Source organism: Monodelphis domestica, chromosome 4 (assembly GCF_027887165.1).
Source record: "Monodelphis domestica isolate mMonDom1 chromosome 4, mMonDom1.pri, whole genome shotgun sequence".
Classification (NCBI taxonomy): domain Eukaryota; kingdom Metazoa; phylum Chordata; class Mammalia; order Didelphimorphia; family Didelphidae; genus Monodelphis; species Monodelphis domestica.
The window spans coordinates 246,541,142-246,560,060 of NC_077230.1; the positions used below are offsets into that span (position 1 = coordinate 246,541,142).

General features: G+C 38.6%; 1 protein-coding gene across 3 annotated transcripts in view; it reads right to left on the minus strand.

The window, feature by feature from the left end:
• Positions 1-18,919, minus strand: part of ATM (ATM serine/threonine kinase) — a 166,829-nt gene that overhangs the window by 40,839 nt on the left and 107,071 nt on the right. For all 3 annotated transcript variants that reach the window (XM_056794437.1, XM_056794435.1, XM_056794436.1), the window contains exons 40-42: positions 18,483-18,591; positions 14,017-14,105; positions 13,760-13,862 (exon numbers count right to left, since the gene is read on the minus strand). In XM_056794437.1, coding sequence (XP_056650415.1) covers positions 13,760-13,862; positions 14,017-14,105; positions 18,483-18,591 — 301 coding nt within the window. The remainder of the gene's footprint in view (positions 1-13,759; positions 13,863-14,016; positions 14,106-18,482; positions 18,592-18,919) is intronic.

Genomic DNA, 18,919 nt, shown 5'->3' on the forward strand with positions numbered 1-18,919 from the left:
AATAAGTTTGGGTAGGATGGTCATTTTTATTATATTGGCTCGTCCTATCCATGAGCAGTTAATGTTTTTCCATTTGCTCAAGTCTAGTTTTAGTTGTGTGGCGAGTGTTTTGTAGTTGTGTTCATATAGTTCCTGTGTTTGTCTTGGGAGGTAGATTCCTAGGTATTTTATTTTGTCTAAGGTGATTTTGAATGGGATTTCTCTTTCTAGTTCTTGCTGCTGAGCTGTGTTGGAGATATATAGAAAAGCTGATGATTTATATGGGTTTATTTTGTATCCTGCAACTTTGCTAAAGTTGTTGATTATTTCAATTAGCTTTTTGATTGAATCTCTAGGATTCTTTAAGTAGACCATCATGTCATCGGCAAAGAGTGATAACTTGGTCTCCTCCTTGCCTATTTTGATGCCTTCAATTACTTTTTCTTCTCTAATTGCTACTGCTAGTGTTTCTAGTACAATGTCAAATAGTAGGGGTGATAATGGGCATCCTTGTTTCACTCCTGATCTTATTGGGAATGCATCTAGTTTATCCCCATTGCAGATGATATTAGCTGATGGTTTTAGATATATACTGTTTATTATTTTTAGGAATGACCCTTCTATTCCTATGCTTTCTAGTGTTTTTAATAGGAATGGGTGTTGTATTTTATCAAATCCTTTTTCTGTGTCTATTGAGATAATCATGTGGTTCTTGCTGGTTTGCTTGTTGATGTGGTCAATTATGTGGATGGTTTTCCTAATGTTGAACCAGCCCTGCATCCCTGGTATAAATCCTACTTGATCATGGTGAATGATCCTTCTGATCACTTGCTGGAGTCTTTTTGCTAGTATCCTATTTAAGATTTTTGCATCTATATTCATTAGGGAGATTGGTCTATAGTTTTCTTTCTCTGTTTTTGACCTGCCTGGTTTTGGAATCAGTACCATGTTTGTGTCGTAAAAGGAGTTTGGTAGAACTCCCTCTTTGCTTATTATGTTAAATAGTTTGTATAGTATTGGGATTAACTGTTCTCTGAATGTTTGATAGAATTCACTGGTGAATCCATCAGGCCCTGGGGATTTTTTCTTAGGAAGTTCTTTGATGGCTTGTTGGATTTCATTTTCTGATATGGGATTATTTAAGAAAACTATTTCCTCTTCTGTTAGTCTAGGCAGTTTGTATTTTTGTATATATTCATCCATTTCTCCTAAATTGGTGTATTTATTGCCATATAATTGGGCAAAGTAATTTCTAATGATTGCCTTAATTTCCTCTTCATCGGAGGTGCTGTTCCCCTTTTCATCTTTAATGCTGTTAATTTGCTTTTCTTCCTTCCTTTTTTTAATTAGATTGACCAGTACTTTGTCTATTTTGTTTGTTTTTTCAAAGTACCAGCTTCTTGTCTTATTTATTAAATCAATAGTTCTATCACTTTCGATTTTATTAATTTCTCCCTTAATTTTTAGGATTTCTGGTTTGGTTTTCTGCTGGGGGGTTTTAATTTGATCGCTTTCAAGTTTTTTCATTTGCATTTCCAATTGATTGATCTCTGCTCTCCCTTGTTTGTTAATATAAGCATTCAGGGATATGAATTTACCTCTGATTACCGCTTTGGCTGCATCCCAAAAGGTTTGAAAGGATGTCTCGCCATTGTCATTTTCCTCGATGAAATTATTAATTGTTTCTATGATTTCTTCTTTAACTAAACGGTTTTGGAGTATCATATTGTTTAATTTCCAATTGGTTTTAGATTTGGTTTTCCATGTACCATTACTGATCATTATTTTTATTGCCTTGTGATCTGAGAAGGCTGCATTCATTATTTCTGCTTTTTTGCATTTGTGTGCTATGTTTCTGTGACCTAATATATGGTCAATTTTTGTGAATGTGCCATGTGGTGCTGAGAAGAAGGTGTATTCCTTTTTATCCCTATTTATTTTTCTCCATATGTCTATTAATTCTAATTTTTCTAAGATTTCATTCACTTCTTTTACCTCTTTCTTATTTATTTTTTGATTTATCTAAATTTGATAATGGTTGGTTTAAGTCTCCCACTAATATGGTTTTACTGTCTATTTCTTCCTTCAATTCTCCTAGTTTCTCCATTAGAAATTTAGGTGCTATATTATTTGGTGCATACATGTTGATTAATGATATTTCCTCATGGTCTAAAGTCCCTTTTAACAAAATATAATTACCTTCCCTATCCCTTTTGATCAGGTCTATTTTTATTTTGGCTTTATCAGATATCATGATTACCACTCCTGCCTTCTTTCTGTCAGTTGAGGCCCAGAAGGTCTTACTCCATCCTTTAATTCTGACCTTGTGGGTGTCAACCCGCCTCATGTGTGTTTCTTGAAGACAACATATGGTAGGGTTTTGGATTCTAATCCATTCTGCTATTCGTCTACGTTTTATGGGTGAGTTCATCCCATTCACATTCAAAGTTATGATTGTCATTTGTGGACTCCCTGGCATTTTGATATCCTTCCCTAATTCTAAACTTTTCTCCTTCGGCTCTACCTTTTAGTCCAGTGATTTACTTTGAATCAGTCCCCCTTGTCCCCTCCCTTGATGTTTCCCTTTTTAGTCCCTCCCTTTTTGTTCCCTCCCCCTTCCCCCTCTCTTTCCCTCCCTTTTTGCTTTCCCTCTCCTCCTCCCCCCCTTGGTTTTCCCTTCTCCCTACCCTTGTTGGGTAAGATAGAATTCAAGATCCCAATGGTTCTGGATGTTTTTCCCTCTCAGAGTTGATTTCCCTGAGATTAAGGTTTAAGGGAAAAACCCTCTCTTCCTCTCCTTCTTATAGGAGTTTTCTTCCCCTCCTCTTTCCATGTGAATCTTTGTGTGAGAAAGATTATTCTATTTGGTCTTTCTTTACCCCCTATTTATACATTACATTTTCCCCACATATTAGTATACATAGATTGATATAAATGTAGTCCTTATAGAAGAGAGTTTGAGTAAAAGAAGAAGATAACATTTTTCCCCTTTCCTTAATATTTACCTTTTCAGGTATTCCTTGCTCTTTGTTTTTCGGTATCAAACTTTCCACAGAGCTCTGGTCTTTTCTTTGAAAAAAGTTGGAAGTCTTCTATTTTGTTGAATGCCCATACTTTCCCTTGGAAGTATATAGTCAGTTTTGCTGGGTAGCTGATTCTTGGTTGAAGACCCAGCTCTCTTGCCTTTCTGAAGATCATGTTCCATGCCTTACGATCATTCAGAGTAGAACTTGCAAGGTCTTGTGTGACCCTGATTGGCATTCCTTTATATCTAAATTGTCTTTTTCTGGCTTCCTGTAGGATTTTTTCTTTTGTTTGATAGCTTTGGAATTTGGCAATTACATTCCTGGGAGTTGTCTTTTGGGGGTTTAGTGTAGAAGGTGTTCTGTGAGCTCTGTCAGTGGCTGTATTGCCCCCTTGTTCTAGAATCTCTGGGCAATTTTCTTTGATTATATCTTGTATCACCATGTCCAGTTTGGTGTTTATTTCTGGCTTTTCTGGGAGTCCAATTATTCTTAAATTATCTCTTCTCCCTCTATTTTCCAGATCTGTCATCTTGTCGGTGAGATATTTTATGTTCTCTTCTAATTTCTTGGTATTTTGGCTTTGCTTTATTAATTCTTGCTCTTTTACACGATCGTTGTCTTCCAGCTGCCTGATTCTGGCCTTTAAAGCCTGGTTTTCCTTTTCAGTTTCATCACACCGGTTTTGTAGATGCATGAATTTCTTTTGCATTATTTCCAACTTTTCCTCCCAGAAGGCTTCCATCTTTTTGGTCATTTCTGATTCAAATTCTTCATGGGTTTGTGGAGAGTTTCCATTTCCTTTGGAAGGTTTCGGAGCATTTTCTTGCGTATCGTCTTCTATTTCCTCTGTATTTTGTATTCTGGCTCCATAGAATGTGTCCAAAGTCGCCCCTTTCTTCTTATTTTTCTTGGGATTTTGGGGCTTCTGTGCTTCTGTGGAGTTTGCCATCTCTGAATGTGGAGGATTAGCTTTTCTTATCTCTGTCTGGTGTTCAGAGGCTTTAGTCCTGGGCAGATTGTCGGTTCTATGAGCTTTCCCTGGGTTAAATTGAGTATGCCTTAAGGCAATGACTTTCACTGGAACTGGAATGGAAGGGTCGGACCAGGGGGCCACACTCTCCCCCGGTTCTCTCTGTTTCCCTGCTGCTACGGTGCCCCTTCGACTGGGTCGGGTTGCTTTCCGGAAGTTGCCTTCAGAATAGCTGGCCGTGAGGCTGTTTCGTCGGCCCTGAGGGTTGCTGTTTTTTCAGAGGACCCTGCTCTCTGCGGAGGAAGGGGCCATGGCTTCCCGGAGCTCCGAGGGCAGTGACTTTCACTGAGACTTGGATAGCAGGATCCAGCTGGTGAGGCTGACTTGCCCGCCCTGAGGGTTGCTGTTGTTTCAGACGACCCTGCTCTCTGAGGGGGGCGGGGCCGTGGCTTCCCGGAGCCTTGGACTCTGGGCTCCTACCCCTTAGGTCCGAGTGATCTCGGGTTCTGGCTTTTGAGGGGGGCTGTACCTTTTGATCCAGGTCCAGGTCCAGGAGGAGGATTCCCAGGGTCTGTGCTGTTGATCGTTTTGAATTTCGGTGCCTTAGGAGCTTATAGTTTGAGATCGGTCGGGAAGGGTTTTCCGGAGATCTGAACTTTAGCTTTCTCTAAGCCGCCATCTTGACCAGAAGTCCCCAACCCAACTTTCTTACATAGCTGACGTTTTGGCAAAATTTTTCACATATACCATATCACCTGGTTGGAGAGAATAATCCAGTGGACCTGACTGGATCAATACTCCATATCATGCAATTCTCTAAGTCTTTGTTGTAAAGGTATTACATATGAAGCAATTTGACAATCTCCAAACCAAGAGAGATGTACAGACAGTCTTACAAGTTTTTGCTTGCAATGGAGCATGACCAAATAACATTTCATAAGTTAACACATGTAAATCTGCTCCAGGTCTAATACACAGGAAAAACAAAGCTATGGGAAGAACATCTGACCACTGTAGATGAGTTTGAGCCCAAATTTCCGCACAATAGTCCTGAGTTTCTTGTTCAAACACTCCCCCTTCACCTGAACTTTGTGGATGATAAAGAACATGAAACATTAGCATTATTCCTAGATTCTCATAGACTCTTTACAGAGAATATGTTGAGTAAAATGATATCTTCTGTGTCTATGGTAACTGGAAGACCATATCTAGGAACAATTTCTTTAAGCAACGCTTTCACCACAAAACAAGCTGTCTTTGTATTAGATGGAAATGCTTCAGGGCATTTTGTTTACCAATCTACAATTATAAGACAAAATTTGTATCTTCCAGCTTTTGGCATGTTAACATAATCTATTTGCAAACTCTCAAATAAGGAGTATGCCAAACGTCTACCAACTAAACCTTTCTTTCTGAATGCACCTTGATTGAACTTTTGGCAAACAGAACAGCTACTACAGATTCTATTTGCAACAGTGCTAATTCCTGGTGCTACTCACTGTCTCTTTACAGAATCAACAACAGCTTGTGTACCAAAATGACCTTTTTTATGAATGACTTGACACAAGTAGGTATAAAAATCTTTTGGTAAGAATGGTTTCCTAGTGTCTGCAACCCATATACCATGTTCTTTCCTAGCTCCAAATTTCTCCTTCCATGATTGAATGAATGAGTCTATATAAGCTTGCTGTAAAACAACAGACTCAATAGTGGGAAGATTCATTACATACACTGTAACAGTGTGGGCTGCATACTTTGCAGTTATATCAGCTTTATGATTTTCCTTAGATACTGAGTCTTTACCAAAAGTATAACTTCTGCAATGGATTACAGCCTGCTGTTTTGGCTTCTAGATAGCATCCAGTAACTCAGTTATTATTTCTGCATGTGCAATTGGTTTTCCTGATGCAGTAATAAAACCATAGTGTTTCCAGATTTTCCCTGTTGTATGACACACTGAAAAAACATACCAAGAGTCTATATAGATATTTGCACTTTTACTATCAGCTAGAAAACAGGCTTGCTTCAAAGCTCTGATCCCTGAGCACTAAGATTTCCAGGTAATGAGTGTGGAAAGGATAACTGAGGCTGAGGAACCATTGTTTTAGAATGTTGCCAGGAGAGGAGCAACAGTTGGAGCACCAGAAGGGGTTGTGACAGTGAGAGCTGGGAAAGGGGTCTTTGCCCTGTGAACTTGTGAGAGACAGGCACTATGACCAAAGCTTGAGATCCCAACCTGTGGTGACAGAGCCTTGCCTCTCTTGCCCTGAAGAAAGAAGATTCCTGACATCTTTAGATCATGAATTAAAGAAAGCAAAAGAACAAATGCTGCTGAAGAGTGCTGATTCCTTGAACTTCATGGGGACACCCCAAAGATGCATCCCATTCCTTGACCTTCCCAAGAAAGACACCTGACACCTGTTTAGAATAGGATACTGACAGTGATTAAAGAGGAAAGAGAAAGGGAAACTGAAACCTGAGCCATTTGGCTCAGCTGAAGAAAGGAAAAACAACCTGTAGGGCCTCCTATTCCAACAAACCTATCCCCCTCCACCCACCTTTTTGTTACTTGAACTAATAAACAATCTTGTTCTGAAGAAACTCGCAGTCAGATTCAAATCATAGCAGTTTATGAGAAAGAGAAGGTGTTGGCAAGCCTGGTCATTTAGCCTTGACTGAACAACAAAGAGCTAAAAGGGACAATCAGCCTGCCAGACAAGAAGGACTTTCTAGGGGCTCAGGCACCAGCCAAGTCTTGAGAGAAGTAAACTCCATTATCCCTCAGAAGCCTATTTAATAAGACACAGCCCCTGTTCATCCTTGCCTTAACATCAGTTAAGGGGTACCTCTCTCCTGGGGTTGAAGTGTGAGGGAAAGGGAGAATTACACAGATCATCTCCTCTACCTCACCAGCCCCCCTTATTCCTTCTATACCTTCACCTCCTCCATTCCCTGTTACAACCCATCCTTACATCCTTACAACAACAATCCTTACATGAGCCAAACCACAGGGACTCAAATTCTGTGACCAATGTAGCACCAGTACAATGAAAATTTTACACAAATATGAAGAACCATCAGTGAACAAAACCAAGTCTGGATTTAATAGGAATGTCTTTCAAATCCATCCTAGGCACCAAATCAACTACTTCCACACACTCAAGTAATGGCTCACCATGTTTTGGTAAGCTGGGAAGCTCTTCAACTGGATGTTCTCACTACGCAGGAGAATAATTTCATAGTTAGAAATTCTTTGATCTGCATAAGCTTGAATATGAAATTTTCTCATTAGTGCTTATATTTGATGTGAACAATATATAATCAATGGACATCCCAAAACGAAATCAGCTAACTTCTGGACTAACATAGCAGCAGCAGCTACCCCCCCTTAGACAAGGTAGAATACCTGCATCAATGGGATCAAGCTGACAACTATAATACCCAATAGGACGATAACTTTGTCCCAAAGTCTGTGTTAATACCTCAGAAGCAATTCCACTGGTCTCATTAACAAAAAATTGGAATTGTTTTGCATAGTCTGGGATACCCAAAGCAGGAGCAGATGAAATTGCTTCCTTAAGCTTAGCTAAGGTTTGCAGATGTTCAGCCTGAAGTTTCAGAGGTTCAGGTTTTGTACTCCAGGTCAGATCAGTTAGACACTTAGTCATCTGGCTGTAACCAGGTATCCATTGTCTATAGAACCCACTGAGCATGGAGCATTCTTTCCTGCTCAAGCCATATTCACCAGCAAATCTTCTGGGCAGAGATTTATTAATAAGCTGAGGGATACCATCATATGCATGCCAGAAGGGGACATTTTGTTAGAATGCCAGAAAAATCTTTGGAGCTTTTCCCAATATTGCTTTTAGACAGCCAAGAATCTGATGTATAGAAGCCACAGATATGAGATTCCCAATAATATTCCTGAAGGGATATGGGCTACCTCATCTACAGACATAGGCCTACTGAACTCAGCAGTACCAGTACAGATCCAAACAAAAAAAGGTCCAGCTCCATGTCCCACAGTACTCATTGTCAAAAGAAGCCTTAGAAGGGATTACACCTGTCATAGACTCTAATCAAACAAAAGATCACATGTCTGACCACATCCTGAATGTCTGACTATAACACCCCAGTCTTACCAATCAAGAAGCCAAAACTAGATGACCAAGGCATTTCAGTATACAGATTTGTCCAGGATTCAAGGGCCATAAATAATCAAGTAGTTAAGTAGCATGCAGTAGTAATGAGTCCAGGCATGATAATATCATTGATTTCAAGCAACACAAAATTTTTCATGATTGTAGATCTCTATTCTACATTTTTTTTCCATCCCTATTCACAAGGATTCCCAAAAAGGTTTGCTTTCACCTTGAACGGTATTCAATTCTCCTAGAGGTGTTTGTCTAAGGGTTCTGTGAAAGTCCCTCAATCTCCCAAATTTTGACTGAGGACCTGACTAAAAGAAAGGCTAATTCATTTTGTTGATGATCTCCTGCTAGCCTCACCATCAGCCAAAGTGTGACAAAGAGATTGCAAGAACCTTCTAATTGAGTTATTTAAAAGGGGACATAAAATCTCTAAGTCCAAGGTGCAATGGTGCTTACCCAGGGTGGAATATCTGGGCTTTACTCTAATAGAAGGGGCCAGGCAAATCTCAGAGAAGAGAACAGTATGCATACAAAGCTAATAGCACCAAACACCAAAAGAGTTAAGAGAAATTCTGGGAGCAATAGATATTGCAAGACAGTGGATACCAGGTTTTGAGGAAGTGGTGAAGCCATTAACAGAGCTTACAAAAGACTGTGTAACAGAGCCACTCAATTAACAATGGAACACCTGGATGTAATTTCACAATTGAAATATGCTATTCTCTCCATACCAGATTACAAAAAGCCATTTATTTTGTATGTCCATGAGAGAAAAGGGGTTGCCTCTGGGGTGCTTACCCAGGTTTTCAGGCTAGTGCAAAAACCTGTAGCATATTATTCTGCCCAACCAGATCTGATAGCTGCCAGGGCACCACCATATTTGAGAGGTGTGGTGGCAACAGCTCTGTTAGTGACAAAGGTGGCGGACAATTCTGGGGAATCCATTTACCATCATGTGTCCTCATGAAATTGAAGCTCTACTGTTAAGGCATAAGACTCAAGCCTTTTCAGACCAGAGATTGGCTAGATATGAGCTAACGCTTTTAGGGACTGAGAACATTATCCTGAAAAGGTGTGGGAACTTGAACCCTGCCACGGTGTTACCAGATCTACCAACATCTGGGGAACAGCTGCATGAGTTTGCTAAAGTGGTCCAGATAACTGAGAAACCAAGGGACAATCTCTCTGATACACCCCTGGAGAATCCAGATTTTATTATTTTCATGGATAGATCCTCTTTTATGATGGGGTACGGTACACAGGAACAGCAGTAGTAACAGACTTTGAGACGGTGTGGGCAGCAGCTTTGCCAACACATCTGAGTGCGCAGGCTGCAGAGCTGATCACTGAGAAGTAAAGCAAGCTTGTATCATAGTCAAAGACAAGAGTATGACTATTTACACTAATTCTAAATATGACTTTGGGATTTGTCACAAAGTCGGGAGCCCTTGATTACAAAGAAGCTTCTTAACATCCACTGGAAAGACAGTTACCACTGTAGAGCACATACAAAAGAAAGGGATTTTGTTGTGCTGGGGAACGACAGAGCTGATGTGACTGCCAAATTTGCGGCAACTGGCAGACCTGAACTATGCTTAAATCTAGCCCTGATAACTCCACAAGATCTGGCTACAGCATACAATGAAAAAAGAAGTTCTGAAATGGAAACAAAATTACATGGCAGAGAACAAAAATGGTATTTAGGTGGCTTCATATGGAAACCCAATACTGCCAAGAACTTTTATAGTCAGATCTATCAAAACAATTTGGGTCATAGGGAATGGTTGACACCGTAAAAACAATAGCATTTAGGATTTTCTCTTCTGGTCAGATCTGTCGGCAAAATAATCAAAGTGTATTCAGACAAAAAGCATTTGGAAGCAGGCCTATAGCTTTCTATCCCTTTGAGCAAGTCAATTATATCCCCATATCAGAGGCTGGGAACTATAGGTACTTTCTGGTAATTGTGGATCAATTGATGAGATGGCCTGAAGCATTTCCTAGTAGTAATAAGAACACAGCTAATTTTGTTACCATGGTGCTATTGAAAGAGATGGTGCCAAGGTTTGGAGTTCTTTCTAAGATTGATCCAGACTTTATGGATTCAGTTTTGCAACAGAACTCTGGAAACTTAGGAATAACACCAAAATTCCATGTACCATACCATCCCCAAAGTTCTGGTCAGGTAGAACATATGCATCAAGAAATTAAAACTATGGTAGGGAATCTCTGTACAAAGACTCATTTGAAATGGCCAGAGATTTTACCACTTGCTTTGTATTACATTAGAACCAGGCCAAGAAGTGATTTACATGTTTCCCCATATGACATGCTTTTCAGCCAAGCCCCACCACAAACAAAGACTTTTAGCACTGTCTATACCTCTTTGCTGGGTAGATATCAGAATACCTAAAACAATTGCAGAGCAGAATCAGGGAATTGTAAGAGCTGGGAATCTTGGTTCAGGCTGGACCAATAGACTTTACATTGCTCAAAATACATCCAGGTGACATTGTATATATTAAAATTTTTACTAGGACTAGTGCCACTGAACTAGCATGGCTAGAACATTTTGATGTTCTACTCACAACAACTATGGCTGTAAAGGTTGAGGGAAGATTCGTGGCTACACTGCCCAAACGTGAAGAAAATTTCATCAGGAGAAGAAGTTGCCAACAGCTGAAGAAGGCTGCAGGTAAATTGGTAAGAAGAGGAAAAGAAAAAACAACACAACAGCAACAACAACAATGACAAAAAGAATAATGTAACAACGACAATGGAAGATAAACAATTGATTTACCACAGATACAATTTCTTAAGGACAATGTACTGTTTGCAAAAACACATTATAAGAACATTATTACAGGGGGCATCTGGGACCTCCTGTCTCTTGGTCTGGATTTCAATCCACTGAGCCACCCAGCTGCCCCTGAAGTTTTATCTTTAAATAGGTTTTTCCTTTCTGTACTAGTACAGGAAAAAATTGTGTTATTTGTTCTTTTGGTATTGCATTGTTTTGTGTTTTGCATTTGGATTTTGTAGCTGTAATTTGATTTGCATTTTGCAAAGATTTTTCCTTACTTTCTCTTTTCTTTTCTGTCCTAGAATAGGTAATTTCAGTATAGATGTAGAGTAAGCTTAGGATAATTTTAGAATAGATTACTTGGTTGCATTGGATTCATTTGAGAAAACACGATGTGTTTTTCAAAGGATCCCAGGGAGATTGTAGAGAAATATTTGTTAATTAACTAAGAATTCATTAGGAAATAGAAAAATATAATAAAATAAGTAGCATAATTTATTGATAAATACATAAGAGATTTATAAGTTAGGTTTCTTTAAATCTAAATGCAATTTTAGGGATGATTGATAGGAGAGAACTTTCTCAAGGAGCTTTGAGAAAGGCAGTTGATAATTGCTCACTCTTTGGGTGGACACTGTTCAAAGAAGGTGGTCCAAAGAGCAGCTTTGAGAGTGAATTTACATCCTGAGAATAATCCATCATATCCAGCCAGAGAAGAGGAGTTTGTTGGGTGCAGTACTGGTGACTGCTCCAATAGGTGGCAGTAAGCTGACCTATTGAGTGGAGAAGGCAATGGAATCTCTCAACAGCTGGAAATTACATCTGAGCAGCAGGGAAGAGAAACCTGATTTATTATTCTTGTTTATAAGGTTATACTTAGATTAGGATAGATAGATAAAGTTTGGGGGGTTTAGATAGAATGGGAAGAGAGAGTAGCTTCAACTTTTGTGGAAGGAGAAGAAGGCCCACAAGGACCAGATTAGTTGGGTGGTTATAGTAAGATTTATTAGCATAGAGATTTACATAATTATAAGAAATAACTTTCTACCTGTTTTCCTTTTACTATCCCTTCTTCTAAAATTTTTATACCAACAATAAATATATATTTTTTTTGACTGGCCTGACCTGGAATTCTTTAGGTACTGTTTAGAGAAGCCATCCTTCTCACCAGTAAAAACAATAGCCTGTACACTCAGGACACAAGTATTAAAAATACCTATATCAATACCAATAATCTATAAGAATCAATAATCCTTATAACAACTGGAGCTGACATTCAGTTTTCCAAAGCTATGCTAGTAAAGGGTAGAGTCTGACACGTAGGTCCTATGCTACACCTGAGAAACTGTGTTCAATCCTAAACATAAACTAGGTATTTCACCTGAGGAGCCTAGCTAAATCCGGAAAATGCTCATCAAGAAAAGGCTGGTCATCGCTATAGACAATTCACTAAGACTGTACTGAGGCATGAAGGGGTTGAGATCTGTATCAGTGGAGAGAATATCCAATTTAATGAAACCAAAGTATCTTTTGAAGTACTGAAGAAACACAACTATGGTATTAAAATACAAAGATGTTGCTAGATTTCACTATTTTCAAAAATATATAATGTCCCCAAATTAAATTTATCTTTTAGTATATTTTACAATAAAAACATACTGAAAGTTCCCAACTTATGAAAAAAGTATGACTCAAAAGTTTTGTGTATAAGCTGACTATTTAGACCTCAGAAAGTATTCTTTCAAGAAATTAGCATTGTAAGTGGTAAATATAGCCAAGTCAGATCAGACCCATTAAATATTTTGTAGCTTCTTCTATTTCTGGACACAAAAGGTCTCAAAAGTTCCAATTAATATTTTTAATATAAAAAAGATTTTTGAAGTAAAACAGTAGACAGATAGCAGATTTTAAAACTACATTTTAGAATGGGCATCTCATTTTACTTCAGAAATCAATCCTAAAATTAGCAATGAAAATAACATTTCATTAGCATCACTCAACAAAATTCTAGAAATACTTAGAAGTTCTGATTCAAAGCCATGGACTACTTGTAATTATATTTTAATTCAAAGACTCAAATATTAGACAAAGTTTAGATTTGTGTCTTGGCCAGAGATAGAAATGTCAGAGAAAATCACTCTAACACAATGATGGAGAATCTTTTAAAGACAGAGTACTTGGCCCCACCTCATCCTACCCCCCCAGACCAAGTGCCATGGCCACCCACCCCGGAGACCAGTGCCATGTCCCTCCCCCCACCAAGTGCCAAACACACCCTGTCCCCCTTTACCCCACACAGGGGAGGGAGAAAGCTTTCCCATTGGGCTGCTGGGCGGGAGGGCCAGGTGAAGTGAGTAATGTCCTCAGTGAGTGCAGAGAGGGGGAAGGGAGTGGCCTAAGCACTCTGCTCCTAGCTCTGTTACATGTGAGCCACCCATCTTATCCTCTGTGCACTCCCATTAGCTGCTGGGTAGAGAGGCAGAAGATGTGGAAAAAATGTCATCTGGCACAGTGGGGAGGGGGAGGGAAGCAACTCCATCCAAGTCCTTTCTGCCTTGCTAGTAATGAACTCTGAGGGGGAAAGTGGGGGGGAAAGCATACCCACAGAGAGCACTTTGTGTGTCATCTTTGGCACCCATTCCATAGGTTCATCATCCTGCTCTAAGATATCATTTAGTGTTAACAATAATAAATAATTGTGATTCTTAACAATCACAAAACAAAATAACTTCTTAACTGAATTTTAAACTTTATAAGTATCCTATTTAGACATTAAAGCAAAAGTAGTACAATATATAGAGAACATTTTGAGAAAGATGAAGAAATATACCTCTATTATTCCTGCCTGGCGGGTAACTGGAGAGAGAGTTGTCTCGAGGTCATAGGTCACAAGAGCTTTTCCCCACATTGCTTCATGCTCATATGTTCTTATCCTGTAACAACAACAACAACAAAAACTTGGGGGTTCTGATTGCTATCACAGTTTCATGCAAGAGATATGAAATATGATCATTTTTATAAATAAATGGTGGAATTATACTATTTGACAGAAATGAATTTATTTTTTAAGTATTTGAAATAACTCACCTAACAAGGGGCTGTAACATTTTCCCTCCACCACAGCCATAAAGACTATCAGGCTCTCCAATGCTTCTATAGATTTCCATAAGAAGATCCTGTCATGTCAGAACCAAAAGAAACATCATTTTTTGAATTTTAGTGTTATCTTTCAAAATATACAATAATTTTTAATGAAAAAGAAACTATATAATAACAATCAGGATACATACAACCCTTTCCCCTCCCAAATTTAGATTCATTTTCTTGCAAATAAAATGAATAACATTTATGCATTCCATGAAATATTTAAATCATCAGTGACAGAAATGTGGTATATTTCAATTCAATACAACATTATGTACCACATTACATAGTCTTGGGAGTCAAAGCACTATCTCCTACCTGAGGCCTAGACTAGCTAAATACAGATGGATATTATCAGAAGGCCCAGAACAATGACTAAGGAAGACTCTCTACTAAGATGAAGTAGATGAATGGCAATAACGTATAGTGGATAGAGAGTTGGCTTAAGAACTTGGAAGACAGTTTCAAGTCTCTCTTCTAACACCTACTGGTCACATAATCCTGAGAAAGAAATTTTAAACTTACAAGTACCCCAGGCAACTCTCTAAACCTTAAATTTGCAAAGCAGATATACATCTGCTATGGTAGAGTTTCCTTACCAGGAGTTCCTTATGCCAGTTAAATAAAAATCCCTTTGTCCCCTAGAATCTTTTAAGCTGGAGAATGAGGGCATTTGCTCTATACTAGTGGAGAGAGTATGGATTAAGAAATAACAGTTCCTAGAAATAATGGAATATATAGTATTAATTTCAAATATGCATAACTATTAGAACAATAAAAAATATTTCACAATCCTTAGAAAGCTATTTGACTAGATGACAATTGTTATGAAATGATTATCTGTAAATGAGTACTCAATATGCTCAAAATGGTTTTTTAAAAGTATGAACTCTCAAGTTTAAAGGGCCACCTCAAATTCTATTTTCATTATTAATTCTATTAATTCCTTTGGCACATGCACAATGTAAGGATGATATTAGAAAATAAATATTGTTTTATTAGTTTAAGGATAAGAAGTAAAGTGGTTACTTGAGAAAAGAACTGGAGTTTGAAGCAGAACTGAGAGTGCATGTTAATTTCAACTGCTGACAGTTATAGCAGTTTTTCTAGGTCAATTACTCTCTCTGGCAGTTGGGAATTACTCTCTGGCTGTTGGCAGAGACACACCCTCTGAGGCTCTCTCTCAGAGCTGGAGGAGGTAACATCTTTGCCTCTCTCTCTGTCTGAGGGAAAGATCTGAAGGAGCTCAGTGTTTTACTTTCCCAACTTGGGAAACACTAGTGACTATCTATTATGGTTTGTATAGATTGGTTTAACTCTGAGAAAACCAAAGAAAAAATCTGGTCTTTGGTTTGGACTCTGGGTCTTAATAGACTGGATTCTTGTTAAGACTCAACCAGCTAGTCTTTGCTATTTCATAATTTGAAGATTTATATGGATATTAGCAATAGTTTTATTTAGATAGTATAAATTTGGGTTAGTCAGATCAGGAAGGATTAGGGTAGCCTGTGAAACACAGGAGAAGTGGTTCCTTGTGGAACCTGGGAGTTTATTTGGGTGGATTTAGAATCCCTTAGAATTAGAAATCCTTTATTTATCCTTATATATTTCAATAAATATTTTATGTTTATAATAAGAGTCTCTTTAGAGTCCTTGTGCCTGACCCTGAAGGGAAGTTTACATTTGAGCTTCACTTCATTACTAAGGATACTTTTGATTACCTCTATCAAAATTACCTGAACAGTTTGACCCTGATTTGCAGGTTAAACAGTTTTGAACTTATATTGAACAGTTTTTACATCTAAATATTTTATTTTTACATCTTGCAAATTTATTTTTACAACAATTACAAAATAAAAACATGGGATAATTTCAAAGTGATTTTGAGGGATACTTGAATGAAGAGCACAGTATACTCCACTGGTATCCATTCAATGTCAAGAAATCCCCAAGAAAGTCTCCAGAACATTGAGTGAAACTTCCATCACAGATTTATAAGCAGATATGAGCAAGAGTTACATAGGAAGGTTGAGCACGAATAGCTGTTAACTGCATCACTGATGACAATACCCACCTTGATCGGATCACAGGTCCATCAGAGTAATGGAGATACCTCCATTTTAAAAAAAAAGTTGCCATTAGAAGGAATGGAAATAATGAGTCTCTATTGTATCTGCTTAGTATGCCAATGTAAAAACTCTCTCTTGCCTTATTTTAGTTAATTTTCACATTTTGACACAGTAGTCTTCCCTTATCTGTGTATTCAGTTATCCATGGTGAAAATTTTAGATTTACTCCACCCTGCTTAGTCTTTAGAATTCTAGCAACCAGGAATGTATATACCCCCACTTAAGGATTAACTGTGAGGAGGATGGCCTATGACTGACATGTGCCAGCAAGTGACAAATCAGAAACAACTGACAGATCCACTGGGCTATCCTAAGTCAAGTTTAAGCTACCATTGGTACATGTGAGACGCAGGAAATGATGTAAAGAATTGCCTATATATTTCGAGTCACTTCCTCTTGCTTGCTCTCTCAGCGGGGTTGGGCTCACTGGGTGATGTTGGGAGCTCTGGGCAGCGTTTTGGCATGCCGGCAGCATTTTGCTCTGTAGTGTGGTTTAGGTGAGGCGTCTTCCCTGAGCGACTTTAGTGAGTGGTTAGGCTGATTCCTCCTTTCCTTGACCTCCTAAAAAGCATTATCCTCCTAGGAGGCCCCTCATCTCAGAGGAGCCTCATGGCTGGTGTAAACCTCAAATTTCCTTAGACTTATAAATGTTGGAAATTTCACCATTGGGATATTTCATACTTGGAAATTTTCTTACTGATAGTCTATTGGAATGGGAACCCCATTGGCATGGGAGGTTCTTTCTCTTCCCTTCTTAAGATTACTTTAGGACAGAGACCCTTTGCTGAACAATGGAAAGGACTTTGACCTATGCTTAAGCATAGAACAGGAATTTCTTTGAGTCTTGATTGATTTACAATGGAGATACTTGGACTAAATCTCCACCCTATTCAGTCCTAATAGGATTGAGTAAGGGCTGCAGCCTAGATCAAAATTTAATTATTCCAATCTCTACCATACTCAAGTTAACAGGATTTAGAAAGGGCTGTAACAAAGGAGTAAAGATTTAATCATTTGAAAAATATGACCTTCAACAGACATGTGCAAAAGCCAGAAACCTCTGGGCGGTCCTGGGTTAAGCGAGAGCCTCCATTGACAGGGAAATTGATGAAGAGTGATTGGTAGATGTGAGGACTGAGGGGAGGCAACTTGGAGGGTGTCCTTAAAGATAGGAGGGTCTGGAGACGAGAAGGGGGGTTGAGTTTTTGGTCGGTGTGGTTCCTGGGCTCTGAGGAAGCTTGCTCTGAAGGAAGCTGAAGGTGGGGGCCCCGGAGACTGTTTCTCCATTTTGGTCACGTGAGTAATAGGGACTGATCTTTTTTCTTTGCCCCAGCTATCTAAGGGCTTGGGCCTTTTGGCCCAGCCTAAACAGAAGGGGTATTTAAGCCCTATTCCCTTCTCTCCCCTTTCTCTCTCTCTCTATATCTCTAATTCCTTTCTTACTCCTATTGTAATTAAACTCCAAAAAAGGCTGACGGCTGACTTGAGTTTTTCATTTAGGAATTACATAGCTGATTCCTTGGCGACCTTAAATTAATATATATCAGTCTTTTAAAGTGATTCCCTTGCAACACTGGAAACCGAGTTAGATTTAATCTTCTGAGAAGGCCCCTTGGCTGAGGCCACTGAACTCCCCTTGACTTACTCAAGGACAGAGAAAATCTCCTACCCTTACCCTCTTCTCCTTCTTCTTAATTTCTTCCTACTATTGTAATTAAATCACCATAAAAATCCCAAACTCACTTGAGTATTTTATTGTGATTGAATTTAAATCCCTGGCGACCACTAAAATAATACAGTCAGTCAACAACCCTAATTTTTACCCCTAACAAATGTCACACTCAAAATACAGGGGAAGGAGGGAGGCAGGAAGGGGGATGTTACTAGAAAAGGAAAGGGTCCAAGCATACAGTTTAAGGACATGTATCAGTCCTTTGGCCAGGGGGTCAGAGTAGAACAGTAAGTTCTGCTTTCATTTTTTAAAGGACTTTTTTTTTTCAAGGTGGGAAGGGGGAGAGAGCAGGACCTGCACAGAGAAAGTAGAGGGGCAGGAGTAGTGAGAGAGTAGTTCATGGTAGGCCTTGGAACGTATGTCCTGACAATATTGGGGTCCTACTGTACATTTAAAAGCCTGCTGCTCAAGTTAAACATAATAAATAATTTTGTTTTTCAATGTTATATTATGTACATACAAATAAATGTATATATTTATTTACATATTCCTGGCCTCAAAAATAATGAACATTAGACAACTGTCCAAAGGGAAGTAATCTATTTTACCTGTAAACTTATTCCAGTTTCTTCTTTACTTTTCTCACTTAAACTAGAAATATTTGTACACTGACTTCCATCTTCAAATGTTAGATTTCTGCTTGCTGAGAAAGCAGCTCTGTAAAAAAGATGACCCAATTTGAACTGTTAGACACAGTTACATCCTATCTGAGGAATAAGTCTAAGACATAAAATTAAATAATTTGTAAAAGGCCACAAAATAACTTGTTAGATATCAGAGTTCTGACTTCTGATTTTCCAGAGGCCAAACACCACAGTTTATCTCAGTGGCTGTCTAAAGCAAAAATAACTTCTAACCATGAGGTGAATAAGATTTCTAATTTTACCATTTTATCTTCTCTTTCAACAGGAATAGTTTTGTAGCAAGAAAGAGGAACCAAGAATTAATGCTATAAATTGCCATAGATAATGCATCCTCTCAAGTT